Source organism: Plodia interpunctella, chromosome 3 (genome assembly GCF_027563975.2).
Source record: "Plodia interpunctella isolate USDA-ARS_2022_Savannah chromosome 3, ilPloInte3.2, whole genome shotgun sequence".
Lineage (NCBI taxonomy): Eukaryota > Metazoa > Arthropoda > Insecta > Lepidoptera > Pyralidae > Plodia > Plodia interpunctella.
In genome coordinates, this window is record NC_071296.1 from 1,195,290 (window position 1) to 1,210,123 (window position 14,834).

Consider the following 14,834-nt stretch of genomic DNA (forward strand, 5'->3'; position numbering starts at 1 on the left):
GGAATATACTCGACCGACCTATATACCAAATTAAAAATCTTTGATAATACCTGTCAGTTTATTACAACAAGCCCTTACAACAGCCATGACTAATAAATTTAACCCCTAACACAAATTGTGACCTTGAGGGGAACAATTGTTTGCTGCGTTAAAATTCGGGGGGCTGAATCGAGGGGTTGGAATCGATGATATTTGGGACGGGGCGGTAAAAGCTTCTGAAAGCTTTCAAATCTGCAAATTGATACACTTTTATTTCATTAGTAAAATTACATAGTACTTTATTATGTTGTGGTATAATTGAGTGTTAAATAGGTAGCTTTCTTGTCGCCAGCAATCGACCCTGCACACCCTGGCGCCCTGGAATACCTATACATTTCGAAATTTTCAAGAATATGACATTAGTATTTAGTTATTTATTGATTTAAAACTGTATTACATAAAATCAAGTACATACCTACTTATTTATTTACTATTAAGGAACACTTACAGCTAAGTAACAAAAACATAGAAATAACAGTAGGAAACAGAGAGCCAATTAAAAGTCTCCACAGATAAAATAAGAATAAGAAATTGTGAAATCTAAACAAAAGGACAGTGTCACAAGAAAATACACTAGCCAGAAGTTATATATATATACTAGAAACTGCGTAGTAATTTTAAAGAAGGAAAAAAGAAACAGAGTATTAAAAAGAAATAGTAATTAATATACTAAGTAATCAATTAGCTCCAATCAAAAATCTACACTAATCTATCTAGATCAGTAAGATAATCATTGGTTAATTCACGCCGTACCTTATTAATGCTATCTGTGAATGAATCAAGCTCGAAGACATTGCTTAAATGGTGTTCACCATTTGTATGTATGTACTTGATTTATTAACGCCATATGAATATTTTTCTATCAGTGTTTTCATCTCATTATTCTTTTCAAAACAAGTTGAATAGCATGTGGGACTTGTAATATCAAAACCATTTAAATTTAATCTTATTGTAGTCTATTGTTGGTACCTAGGTACTTAGTTTTATATCTAAATTACCTACTTAGTACCTACTGAAATATTTATCTTGTAATGCGTTATTATACTTTAAATGATTTCTTTAATGATAGACTCGGATAGAATTTAGGGCTAGTATAAGTACATTATAATTCTTTTTTTGTTTTGTATTTGTAGTGGATAGCGTGCTCCTCTTTATTTATTTATATTTGCATACCTATATTCGGTAAAACGTATAGGTCTAATTCATTTTGACTATTTGTACTCATGTTTTTTAGCAAATAAATATTTTCTTTCTTTATTTCTTTCTCTCTTTCTTTCTTTCTTTCTTTCTTTCTTTCTTTCTTTCTTTCTTTCTTTCTTTCATTCTTTGCGATTAAAATAATTGTAGCCATTTGCACGAAAAGTATAAACAAGATTACCATCTTGTTAAAGTCAAAAAGCTAAAACTTATGTACTAGGTTTACCCTGCGGCTTCGCGCGTGTTAAATTACCAAGCAACAGTAGGATTATCCAGGACTAAAGATACAATACATACTTCGCCGTACTCTTATCTATATGTATGCAAAAAATTATTATGATCAGTTGTACATAAAGCGTGACGAGGTAACAAATAAAAAGTCCTTTCGATTATCTAATATTATTTAGGTTACTTATGGTTCAGCCCAACACGTAAAACCGCATAGTTGTTTCAAAACGGTTGCAACTACTTAACAAAAGTTAGCGCAGTGTAGACTATGAAAACAAATTTGTCTAGCCGATCCGATGTACCAACTCAGATCAGGAAAATAGAAAGAAAAGTGCTAAATAAAATATCAAACAACTACTTACTTATCAAGTAATACTTTGATACGTAGGTAACTCCTTCGTTTAGTCCCTAAGTTTTCAGATGTCTATGTAGATCTATACAGACCAAGTTTATTATTACATTTGTACATCAATAATTACAAACAAACACATGAATAAAATCCATCAATCACTGGACACAAATAGTTTTCATCGATGATTGAACACAATCGAAATTCAAAAGTTCATTCCACCGCACCGTTCCCGCGCTCGAAACGTCAACACGGGCGCGCGACGCGTCACTCTTTTCTCTATGGACGAAATGTCTACCCGCGACGGTCTATTTTTATTAGGTCTCTGCATGGGGTTGTGGTTACTATAATTTTGAAGAGGAATTATCCGATTCGCGCATGCGTGGTGGTCGCACCCGTGGGTACGCAAATAAGTGGGTCTAGAAATAACGATTTCGCGTGGGGCCGCTAGTTATGGAGAAACTATATGAAGTTCAATAACATAGTTTCTATGTTTGGCCTCAATTTCAATAGGGACATGCATTAATTAAAATGCGGAAATATTTAATGAAAAAAACTGCATGATTGAGTGAATCTGCAACGGTAGCATAGTTCTTGGTTGTTGGCTGTACTGCTGTAGCCTTGTAGACCTCTGGTCGTATATGTGTAGGCATGGACGTATATTTTTTATACGTCCATGTGTGTAGGTACCTATTTTATTCGTGTACCTACTTAGTATTACTGATTGAACTTGTTTCATGAAAATATAAGAATTTCTCGCCGCCAATTCAAGTAGGACGTATTTTTTAAATACTCACGCATTTATACATAGTAAAGGAATCGATACAGATAATGCCAAATTGCGTTACAACACTTACGATTTCATTAGGTACATCTATTTGTATTAGAACGATACCATGGCCTAATTTTATAATTATAGACTAAGTACATAATATTTTAAAAACAAATAAGCAAACCAAATATATAAAAAAAAAACTATTAAAAAAAAACTATCATAACTGCAGGGTTGCAGTGCCAGTACCTTTATGTCTTGGCCATAATGTTTGGTTCGAAGAAGATTTTACTTTATTGCTGTCCGTAGTGCGACTTCGCTATTTACATGTACCTACTCGTACTCTGAAATTCAATGAATTATAAAAAGTGACTTTATAGAGTTGTCTACTGTACAAACGATCTTGACAGTCACATACGTCATGAAGAACAATGCTAATGCCGGCTCCCAATGTCCGCGAACAGTTCGCCATCTGGCGGTTCCCACGTGCATTGCTGGTTTTTCCTTGCAATATTAAAAAGCTCAAATACAAACTGTGCAATAGGTATACGTTCATTCGCGCCGACATCTGTCTGAGATCATCGATAGTAGTGGAGCTGGCATAATACATTGAAGTGTGGTCATAAGGACCATGCTCGGCCGAGCGCACTTCCTGCGATCACACGTCACCTGTTTGTATGGTAATGTCTCATAGTCAATGTAGGGAAATTGGATTGTGGGAAGTGTTTTGTATTAATATTATATTTTACTTATACGTAGGTAATGTTTGCAGTGTATAGGGCATTGGCGACAGATGTGGTTGCCAAGATAAAAAAAGTATGTCATGTGTACCTAAGTGAAGTGATTACTTGAATGAGAAAATTAATGCAAATTGATTAGTAGTCGCGTGATCCTACGTGCGTTTAGAAGGTATTCTAAACTAGATGATTCGGCCGAGTCGCATTCGTCTTGAAGGTCTACTATAGTCGAATATCAAAAATCACACGTGAGTGACCAGTATTTTCTCATTGATAATAACCAAAAATCCTACTTTAAACTTTTTTAAATAACGCATGTGCGTTATTGCTATCCATAATATTGCAGGCGTCCATCAGGAGATCCATATTAAGGTCCACAGGTCGGGCAGGAAAGATATGTAGAGTGTATGTTATTATATTACATTATAATTTGTTTGATTGTATAAAATCAGGGCAAGCTAAATAAATCCGTATAAAAAACACAGATATAGTTAAGATGGTTTTATACATAGATATTATTATTACTAGATTACATGGTGGTTTTATACATAATTTGCATCTCAGTACATCTTCGACGTACTTATTTTTGTTAAATCTAACTTACACCTGTATAAAACATTGAGCGATGTTAACAGTGTAAACACTCGTAATAGGCATAAACTTTGTATGAACAGATTCCGACTTAAAAAGGTTAGGCGGTCTTTCGTGGGTCAAAGTGTAAAATTGTCCAATAAACTCCCTGTAGAGGCTATTAACTTGCCAATGCCAAAATTTAAATCATATATTAAAAATGCTTTAATGGCTAATGCTTATTACACGATTAGCGACTATTTAAATGATAAAAAACCTTGGACACTTCCTAAAACTTCCACCTCTCACACTTGATCTTACTTTTTTATTATTATTTATATATTTTCTTGACATGTTTATTACATATAATTTGACATTTACTTGTAAAACATATACGTGATTTGTGATCTTCAAGTGTCTGAAAGTAACATAGGTATCTATTATGTTAGATTATGGAGATCGAGTATGTCATGCACACTCAAATGGTCAAACCGGTAGCGGCGTCGTGGATCGGGTCGGGAGGTTCCCTCTATTGTGGTTGAGCTTCGCGATGGCTGACTCACGCGTCAACTCGTGAACGGGTGCTACCGGGGGAACTGGTCAGCTCGATCTTTTATTAAAAGTTTTTTTTTGTTTGGTTAATTATACACATATATATATATAGGTATATATATTTTCCTTTCATCAGCACTTGATCACAATCATAATATGTTTCAGTATACCTTTTGATCATTTACTTTATTGTGTACTTACATTGTTATATTACTGATAAAAAATTATACATAAATTTATATTTAAAAAATGGTAAGCCCTTCTGGCATAATAGGGACCAACACTGTTTGAATGAGTTTCTCTCGGCATTTCTTCTCAGCAGTGGTCGTTCCGAAATGCTAGTAGTTTGTAGCTTTGGTAAACATCATTTAATTTAGAATATGACGTTAAAAAGTGCCTGTGAAGGCCTAATTTCTGAATAAATGATTTGATTTGATAAAATAAATAAAACATAAACAGCATGCTATTTTTGTTTTTATTTTTTTTTTATATATGCCGCACGTGAACCTTCCTTGAATAGTATAAAAACTATTTTCTCCACCAAATCAAGACTGTCAGTACATAAGTATGACAGTATCAGTCAAAACATTTGCACAATTAAAACGAACATATAAAATTATATTCTATCATAATGATTTACACGACACAAGAATGGTATACGCCCGCAGAAGTGGCTATCCACAACAAGTCCAGTGACTGCTGGGTTTCCCTGAACGGGAAGGTCTTAAACCTGACACCGTGGCTTGAACAACAGTTCAGGATGTGCCGATGTCAGAAGAACTGCTGTTGTCCTGTGAAAAACTGGTACTGTAGTGATGATTGCGTGGAGTACTGCCCTTGCTTCAAGAGGGGGTTCTTTTATTGCGATGGAAAAAGGGTTAGTTGAGGTTGCTTGTCAACTTTTACTGAATTTACTGACAGCTGAAAATTTTGCCACGCAAAGGTAAAAAAGTACTTATGAGAAGCAGCGAACTCATTATATGGTATAAAGGAGACTTAGCAAGTATTATGTCTCTCTCTTTCTTATCTGAACATATAAGTACCTATATCTTCCTCAAAAACATGAAGCCAGCATTTCTTGGTTTATCCGTTCTGCGAGGACCAGGCGGAAGCTGCGCAACTAGACATTAATTCTATCTTTCTACGTAATGTGACAGTACTATGTATAAACCCCAGTTGAAGAATAGGTACTTATTTTTACCTCAAATCTATCCCTATTCTCCCCAATTTCCAGCTAGCAATGACAGTCGTCGCGTACGCCGGCAAAGACATCAGCCATTGGTTCAAATCGGACGAGTGGGTCCAATACGTGCATCCGATCGTCGGCACCCGCACACCGTTCATGCAGCACGGACCCGACAAGACCAAGCCGGTGGTGCCGTCAACAAGATGGCGGCCAGTCGAGGACCCGTGGTGGCTGGACGAGAAGTATGTTGTGGGAAAAGCAACTGCCAAGACCAGGCCTATCAGAATTGTTAATACTTTGACAGGTAACTTTAAACAAGACGTTTTAGCACACGGAAGAGAGGCCTTCTGGCATTTTAATGACCAACACTGTTTCAATGAGAATAATTGGTATACTATATTATTTTAATTAGAGAGCACAGGGCAGTAAAAGGCTAAATGATGAATGATACCCACCCGACAACGAACGGTGGATACTTTAGTACAAGTACCTAACATGCAACTATGGAACTTTTCCTAATCCTACGAAAATTATTTTTGTGCGTATTCTGCGACCTCTACGAAAAGAAAGAAGTGGAACGTTAATGTTCAGATTTTTTTATGTACTTACTTGAAACTCAACCTAAAACTTGGATACTACTTTAACAAAGAAATATTCAACTGGTTTATTGCTTCATTCTGTAGTGTGCTTATTATGTAATCTGTGGTGTGGTAGCACACACCCAGACTATTGTAAGTATAATACTTCCATTAACACGAAGTAGCTTATCAATGGCACAATATCCAGTATATCAAAATGTTATCCTTGTTTACTCCACCCAGGCTCCACGGTAACCCTAGAAGTGTGTTCTGAGGAGACTATCTACCAGATAATGATGCGGTATCTGCCACACAACGGCCATATGCAATCTTACACCTGGCGGTACCTCGGAAAAGGTAGTAAGTTGGTATATATTTTGCACCCTCATAGCATCATATATATTTTAATCAGCACTCGGATCACAATAATAACTTGTTTTGATATATACCCACTTTTTAACTATTTACATTATATACTTTTATATATTATTAGAAAAAAACATTGTAAGAAACAATAATGGTAAGCCCTTCTGGCATGATAGGGACCAACATTGTTCAAATGAGTTTCTTTCGGCATTTCTTCTCAGTAGTGGTCGTTCCGAAATGCCAGTAGTTTGTAGCTTGTGAGAAATAACTATATTTAATACAAAAATTGACGTAACGTGCCTGTGAAGGTCTAATTTCTGAATATATTTTTTAATTTGATTTGATTTGGTACCAAAGGTAGATTGTTAAATAATAATAAAAAAACATTATTTAGGTCTCTGCTACGACAAGAACCTGACAGACAACGGGGTGCTTGACGACCGCGAGCGCTTCGCCGATGTCAACCTGGCGGAGAACAACCACATTCCAGCACTACTCATTTATTACAACGACGACCACACCGAAGGTGGCCGGACTCTCATTGTACACCTGGGTGGTTCGCAGAGTGTTTCGACCGCTGCGGCCGCGCTGTCATTACAATCCGTCAATTTTCTTGAGGAAGGAATCATTTCCAAAATCAAATCATTCACAAAGTTGACATTACTACAGTACAGAGTAATTGATGTAAAAGTCATATAGTAAAACTCATTCTTGTCTTTGATAAAATTTGAAAAAGTGTAATGACAGCGCGACTGCAGCGGTGGAAACGCTCTGCGAACCACCCACCTGTGTGGTATATTTCTCATGGTGGACGGTCTCTGCAAGAGCTTGACGGCATCGTGGTCGTCAACCTGCCAGGAAACAACCATATCCCACCACTACTCATCTACTACAGCGACGACCATTCACTCTCATTTTATACTTGTGTAGTTTTGTAGCAGAGAACTTCCACCATAAGACGTAGGCTTATGGTGAAAGTTCTCTGATACAAAACTAAACGCCTTACCACCGGTAGGTACCACCTAGTTTGTAGCGCTCTCCACGCGGTCAGGCCGTTTTGTTACTCCAAACTGACGTACACCAATTTGAAGAGATGATGGTAATGATTAAGACGCACGCCTGTGAACCGAAAGGTCCCAAGTTCAAATTCTACTCGTGCCACATACGTTGAAACGATAAAATTACGATTAAAACTACACGAGTCAAATTGGTACCTATATGTAATACCAAGTTGACTCTTGTAGTTTTAATCGACCACCACTTGCTTCCGGTGAAGGAAAACATCGTCACATCGCTTTATACCCCTATAAATATAGTCTAACTTAAAATCTGGTATAGGTTTCAACGCGATACGCTGCTTAGAACCAGAGATATTGACAATAATAAGTTGTTAGCGGACGCACGAAATTAACGCGGGCGAAACCGCGGGCAAAAGCTACTCCAGTATAAAAAAAAGGCTCAACAGTGATTTCGTTTCAGATCCAACGCGAGACGACTGTTTCTGCCACGAGTTCATCTGTATGATCCACAAAGACCAAAAATGCCGCTGAACAATCAACATTTTGCTTCCGAAGATTGTTTTATTACATACTTATGTATAAATTATTAAAGATTTTGAATGGCGCACGTTATTAAATGTCTCAAGACATATATACCATTGAGAATAATAATGAGAGAAAAAAAAAATCTATAATCGAGCGGGATTGAACCCACGCCCCTGTCTATCCGGGACAGTGCTTTTCGCGCAATAGATACCATGCCAGTTCTGCAGAATTCCATTTCGTCTCTTTCAGTCTTACGCCTACGTATTATCATACCATTTGCCGCGAGACTAAGTCTCTTCAATTCAATTGCCTCAACCCTGAAAGCCTAGTTAGAAGCTATTTTTCAATATATAAAAGCTAGCTAGTAGCTACCTTTAATAAAACCTTTATTAAAATCACACATATTAGTAAGATACTTATTTTAAGGGATACAATATTTTAACATATCTATAGTGATAAACACCCAAGACAGGTCAATCTGAAAAAGATCATTTTCCATGTTGACTGGGGCGAACCACAGAGTTCTTGTGCGAACCCAGGACCTCCAACCAGAGTGTGATGACACAGAGGTCGTCAAAACCACGCCACTAAATACATCGCATCAAATACATCTGCGCTATATAAAATATTTTCAAATAAAACTTCCGATTGTGACTAATAAATACATATATTAAATAGACAATTTAGAACATTGCATAATACTATTTATATTTTACACATAAAAGTACTAACTTAAGAACAAACCAACATACATTCCCAGCCGAAACACTACGATAAAAATGTATAAAAATTGTAAATATCAGACTATGGCAGATTGAGAACACTATGAACACAAAAATATTGCATTTTAACACAGCTTATTGCCATCAGGCGTTGAAACAAAGTGGACTTCTATGCGAAACGTCAACTACTCAAAAATAAAATATTTTAGAATCATTATCACCATCAAGTTCCAAGACTTGATGTACAGTAGTAAGACTGTACATTTCTCGTGAACTTTTATTCGCTATATTGAGAAAGCGTCATTTTGTGAGAGTGTGGAAAAGTGGTCTTTTGCGAAAAAAAGTTTTGAGTAATAGTAAGGGGATATTTTTAGAAGCGGACGTCGTTCGAGTAGGTCAAAGTGGAAAGCATGCCATGACATTTCTTCTGATCTCTAGATTGAGCATAATGAAGCTCTCAATGATACGGAGCCTTAGGGCTATAGAGGCCCCTAAAGTGTGTAAACAAAATTTAGAAAACCTAAATCTCTCATACGTACTCGTATCAAGTTCATACGTGTTCAGAAATGACTGCGCTTTTTCGACGGCTTGAATAAATGACGTATATCAACCTAAGTTGAATAAAATCACGAATACACTAGGGAACATTTGACGCGCAATATATCCTTCTTACCTTTTCATTACAATTTGCATGAGTGAGATCAACTATGTGCTATTTCACTCGAGTCAATGGTAATGCGTGACATAGAGTGATATGTTGCGTGGCAAATGTTGCCTAGTGTATCCGTACCTTAAAGAATTTTGTATTTGAAATTTGCAGGTGATTATGTAGAATACAGATCATGCAGTTTGATTTAGATAAAAAACACAATATCTTAGGGCCAGACCAGATTGCTTCGTCGTCCTCCCATTTGTCGTCCGTCGACAACGCAGAAATTGTATGGAAATTCAACGTACATCGACGCACGTCAATGTCCAAAACATAATGGAACCCAAATGGAAATCAACGCAGCGGCACGCAAAACATCGTGAGGTACATAGGGTACTGGTTGACAATTTAAACTCACTAGCGTGCATGCAATTACTTGCCACCTTGATTGATGCCTTTAGGGGACTTGAAATTATTCCAGTCTCCTAAAGGCATCTAGCACTGGTGTCAGATATTAATTTCACACCAATTTCTGTTAACACAATCGAAAATAAAGAATGGAGTCGGGGCCTAACAGTCTCCTTAGAATGCAAAAATGATGTGGTACTAACAATAACAAATCGTTCAATGTCATGAGGCGGGCTGGTGGGGCACTTGCGATAGATGTTTGACGATGTCCACCCAGTCCCAGCCGCGGGGCTTCTCCCCCCCGCGGCCCAGCTCCGCCTTGTCCCACGCTCGCCGCTTCTGCGCCTTCGTCAGTTGCTCCTTCTTCTCCGGTTTCTTTGATTCGTTCTGTCAAATATTTTTAAAAATATTTTATAGTAAAAGTTCCTATGCAGACTCTGGGCGTCGTAGCCGAGAATGACACTAAGTACACTACGAATTACCTGGTCATCGATGACTATTTTGTCAACTTTGGCAACAACGACAGCTTCCTCTGTTTGTTCGGCAAGTATCTCCGAAACCTTCTCCTTGAGCGCTTCAAACAGTGTGTATGTCATTGCACAGCCCAACCATTGCTCTGCTTCGTCTGTGACTACTGATAGGATTTTCTCTTTAACAGCTTGCAATCTGGTAACATCAATTACAATTTTAAATCTATATCTTCTACCCGCGGGGCTCACACCAAGTTCTTCTTTACACTCTGAACACATATACAAAATTTCAGGAATCTTCTTTAGTGTATTTTATGCTCTAGTGTATCTTTAGTGTATTTTATGCTCTAGCATAAAGAGGTAACAAACATTCTGTTGCAATTATAATATTAGTTCGAATAGGATTAGGATATTAGATATAAAAAGCAGGACTGATTGTAATGAAATTTGATACAGAGATGAACTACATCTTGTGAAACATCTATAGAACACCTTTTATTGTGAAAAGTATCAAAATTTTGTATAAAATTACTAAAGCTACCATTAAAATACATAAATTATATTGCAAAATGAAATAAATACTTACAAATGTTGATTGTAGAATATGTCTAAATTAAATGTAGGTTTCTCTGTAGGGTATGTGGGCCCCCACGAAATTTCTAGTATGAAAGATTTGTCTCCATCTGCATACTGTAAAGATAAACTTGTAGTTGATACTTTATAACTATAATAGTATTCATTTTGTATAATGTAAGTGTATTTTGCATAATTTTTACATATTTAAGTTGTTTGGGGTTGAAACATTGGAGCCATTTTTATTTAATGTATCTACAGCTTGTTAAGATTAAGATAATTTATTTGTGACAAATTTATTGTTTTATATTTGTATTTTATAAGTTTATATGAGTGTTTTTTTATGAAGTGTATAAACATATAATTGTTATTGTTTCTAATTTTTATTAACACCCTTTTCAGGGGAATATTAATATCTCCACAAGCTTTTGCCCGAGCAAAGATGTAATTGTTTTATTATAGGCTTTAATCAAGTGATGAAAATTTCCTGATGATCCTACAGGTATTAAGTTTGTATTATTATTATACACCAAATTAACAGAAAACTAGTTAAATGTACAAAAAGTTAACACCTAGGTGAACCATTTCAGTGTACGGAATTAATTGATAATTGGTAGGAAAAGAAGGAACTATCCACTGGCATCAGCAGTGTGACAAATCTGTTATTGACAATTCCACATATTGCTTCTTGGACTTCTTTCATGGCATGGACTCTAAAGTAATTGCAAACAAACTTTAAAATTTAGACCTGTTTTGCATAATTTATTACCTTATATTGATAAGTTTTGGCATCTAACTGCTTGAAGTTGTCATCTCCTTCGTAGATGGACTTCAGCACCTCAATCTCCTCAGCCTGCTGCTCAGCGTCATCTGACATCTTAACAGTAACTGAAATGATTTCATGCTTTTAAAGTACTTACCGAATTAGTTACTTAAAACAAGACACTCAAAATATAACTTAAAACATATGTTTTTTTAGCTAAAAATACAGCCATGGATCCTATCACAATAATGGGCCGATTTCAGGAAAAAAATACGTGTAAAATCCCAGGAAGTGAAAGCCATATTATTTCACATAAAAACTTTAAAACAGATTTATATATTTTGTGAGTAAGCGGGTAAGTTATAAAAATAATAGCGGGCCGGTAATTAATCAATAAAAAAAGTCGAAATTACAAAAAAAGTACAATTTTTGTAAATTGCTGGCATCAATAACATAACCTATAAAAATACTTACTATGACTTTCCACAAAATAAATGGTTGCAGCAGTTTACAAATTTATATTATCAAAACGTAGATAGATCCATTTCAATTTATGAAATATGGAATATCTCGAAAGAAATTTATCTTGCTTGCTCGTTAATTTAATTCTTGAAAAAGCTTGAAAAACAGCTGGTTGGACGTAAACCTCAACGTCAAATTATTTTTGACAGTATATAATGAAATGAATGTTGCCTGTTGTTTCAGTATCATACTGATTCTACCAATTCCATGAAAAAATCACAGATATAAAAAGGGAAAAAATCAAAGAATACGGCACTATTTCTACTACGTACCTATTTTTATAAAAGAAAACAAATCTACGAAATAAATATGAGTGTATATGGTAAGCTCAATTACTTAAATGTTTACCGTTACTTCAATTTTACCGTTTAATTAATTTTACCTTTTTCTATATAGAACTTGTTCAATAATTTTCAATTTCTTTGACGGCAGAGTCGATGACGACAACGCGCCGCATATTCATAATTCCTATTAATAATTCCTTATATGGCTCCATTTCTACTTTAATTATGTTTCAAATTTAATCATCTTTGTTAATCCACTTTTGTTTCAGCAGCCCGACAAATCGCACCTCGTTCGCTTCCGTTCGGAGCGGAAAAGTCGTGAACCGGCCCGGCCGTAAGTTGTATAACAATCACAGACCATTTATGACAATCTAGGACTAGGGCGAAATAACTGAAACCTTATATCCTCATAAACCGTAGTTTTTTCAATTTCGTGTTGGCAACCAAGCTTTTTTTGACATCTTCATTCATCCATCTGTCGATCGTCGACCTAGCTCAAAAATACGTTATTTCAAAACTTCTGCCAAAAGCAAGTGGTAAATATTCGGGAACCGATATATTATTTATGGCACAAATAGAAAAAGGTTCTCAATGATATTGTTTTGTGATTATGTTAAGCTCCAAATGTGGTTGTAAAAATAAGGAAAATCATCATCCGGTAGCCGCTGGTCGGTCTGCCTGCGGTTGTCCCATCATCTCGCAGAAAATGGATAACTTCAAAGTGCCAGCTGTACCTGTCAGCCGCCCTCTGCAAACCAGCACCAAAGTAAACGTAAATGAAAACAAAGAACAGCCTGGGAAATCAGATGTACCTAACAAAAAAGATGATAAGAAACCGAAGTCGTGGTCTCTGTCGGACTTTGATTTGGGACGTCCACTCGGTAAAGGTAAATTCGGCAATGTATACTTGGCTCGCGAAAAAGAATCTCACTATGTTGTGGCGCTGAAAGTGCTCTTCAAGAGCCAGATATTGGATTCTGAAATCGAACACCAAGTGCGTCGCGAAGTGGAGATACAGTGCCGTCTACGTCACGCGAACATACTGCGAATGTACGGTTATTTTCACGACGAAAAACGGATATATTTAATTTTAGAATACGCAAAGCATGGAGCCCTGTACAAATTATTGAAGGAGCGCGGACGTTTCGACGAGAGAACTGCTGCTATTTACGTCAGAGATTTAACTAGGGCATTGATATATTGTCATTCTAAGAAAGTTATTCATCGCGACATAAAGCCCGAAAACTTGCTGATTGGACATAATTGGGAGCTGAAAATAGCTGATTTTGGTTGGTCTGTGCACTCTCCATCTTCAAGAAGAATGACACTATGTGGAACATTAGATTACTTGTCTCCTGAAATGATTGAAGGGAAGCCTCATAGCTACGCTGTGGATATTTGGAGTTTAGGTGTGTTGTGTTATGAATTGCTGGTTGGTTTGCCACCATTTGATGCAAAGGATACGCATCAGACTTATAAGAAGATTCGCTATGTAATTATTAAGTATCCAGAGTTTATTACTGACAAAGCCAAGGACTTGATGGGGAAGCTGTTAGTTATTAACCCGGAACAAAGACTGCAATTGCCCGATGTCCTGACACATCCATGGATAGTGGAGAATGCTCCGGAAGGTTCCAAGCCAACATTCTGTACTGAGCAGCAGAAATAATGCAGTCAATATTGTAATTGTAGATGGATTTGATTAATTACGTCAATATTTTCTTAGTATTTTACTTATGTTTCAAGAATATGTCCACTCAGAAGCTATGTTCTGTTGAATGTGTAATAAAACTTGCAAATTTTTGTGTCTATGTCCACTATGTTATAAATAATAATATTTTATACATAAAAAATTTACAAAGTTTGATAATTTCATTGATTATATTAGCAAACATTAAGTGATAGATATTAAACCTTAGTGTGAAAAATTATAATAATTTATACATAAAAAAATTACAAAGTTTCGTGATTTCAATACTTTAGAAACCAAGTTGATACCTATTAGATCTATTGAAAAATAATGCCAAACTTCATTGTAAACAAAGAACTTGATATACATATTTTATTTGTGACATGTTAAATAAGTTTTGTGTGGACATATTTACATATATTTATGATTAAAATTTAGACCAATTTAATTATGAAAATTTTAATTTTAAGATTTTTTTTAAAATAATGTTACAATGCCATAACTGCCATGAATATTTGGGTTGTAAAAGGACAAACATTGACTGAACAACTAGTTATTTATTGAATTCAGACATATTTCTAGATGACAAATGATAAATGTAAATAGTTTTAATACATTCTAAAATTTTAGTAAAC

At 35.8% G+C, this 14,834-nt stretch overlaps 4 protein-coding genes across 5 annotated transcripts in view; 2 read left to right on the top strand and 2 right to left on the bottom strand.

The window, feature by feature from the left end:
- Traf4 (TNF-receptor-associated factor 4) overlaps positions 1-2,057 on the bottom strand; it is a 106,822-nt gene extending 104,765 nt beyond the window's left edge. Inside the window, exon 1 of the mRNA XM_053769417.2 lies at positions 1,827-2,057. The gene's annotated coding sequence lies outside the window, so the exon portion shown is untranslated. The remainder of the gene's footprint in view (positions 1-1,826) is intronic.
- Positions 2,058-4,992: 2,935 nt separating this feature from the next.
- On the top strand, positions 4,993-8,210 carry LOC128683567 (uncharacterized protein). Of its 2 annotated transcripts, XM_053769322.1 has the most exons (5): positions 4,993-5,321; positions 5,679-5,934; positions 6,452-6,565; positions 6,969-7,100; positions 8,054-8,210. In XM_053769322.1, the coding sequence occupies exons 1-5, from the start codon at positions 5,076-5,078 to the stop codon at positions 8,122-8,124; spliced, it is 819 nt and encodes a 272-aa protein (XP_053625297.1). In that variant the 5' UTR covers positions 4,993-5,075; the 3' UTR covers positions 8,125-8,210. The 2 variants fall into 2 exon arrangements, with proteins under 2 accessions (XP_053625297.1, XP_053625299.1); XM_053769324.1 differs by lacking the exon at positions 6,969-7,100.
- A 556-nt stretch (positions 8,211-8,766) lies between these two features.
- Positions 8,767-12,383, bottom strand: LOC128683568 (uncharacterized protein). Its single transcript, XM_053769325.1, has 5 exons — positions 12,178-12,383; positions 11,710-11,828; positions 10,954-11,057; positions 10,380-10,563; positions 8,767-10,284 (listed from the first exon to the last, which is right to left on the bottom strand). Exons 2-5 carry the CDS (start codon positions 11,815-11,817, stop codon positions 10,120-10,122), a joined length of 561 nt encoding a protein of 186 aa, XP_053625300.1. The 5' UTR covers positions 11,818-11,828; positions 12,178-12,383; the 3' UTR covers positions 8,767-10,119.
- A 443-nt stretch (positions 12,384-12,826) lies between these two features.
- Positions 12,827-14,833, top strand: LOC128683566 (uncharacterized). The gene has a single exon (XM_053769321.2). The coding sequence runs from the start codon at positions 13,120-13,122 to the stop codon at positions 14,176-14,178; it is 1,059 nt and encodes a 352-aa protein (XP_053625296.1). The 5' UTR covers positions 12,827-13,119; the 3' UTR covers positions 14,179-14,833.
- Position 14,834: the final 1 nt, after the last annotated feature.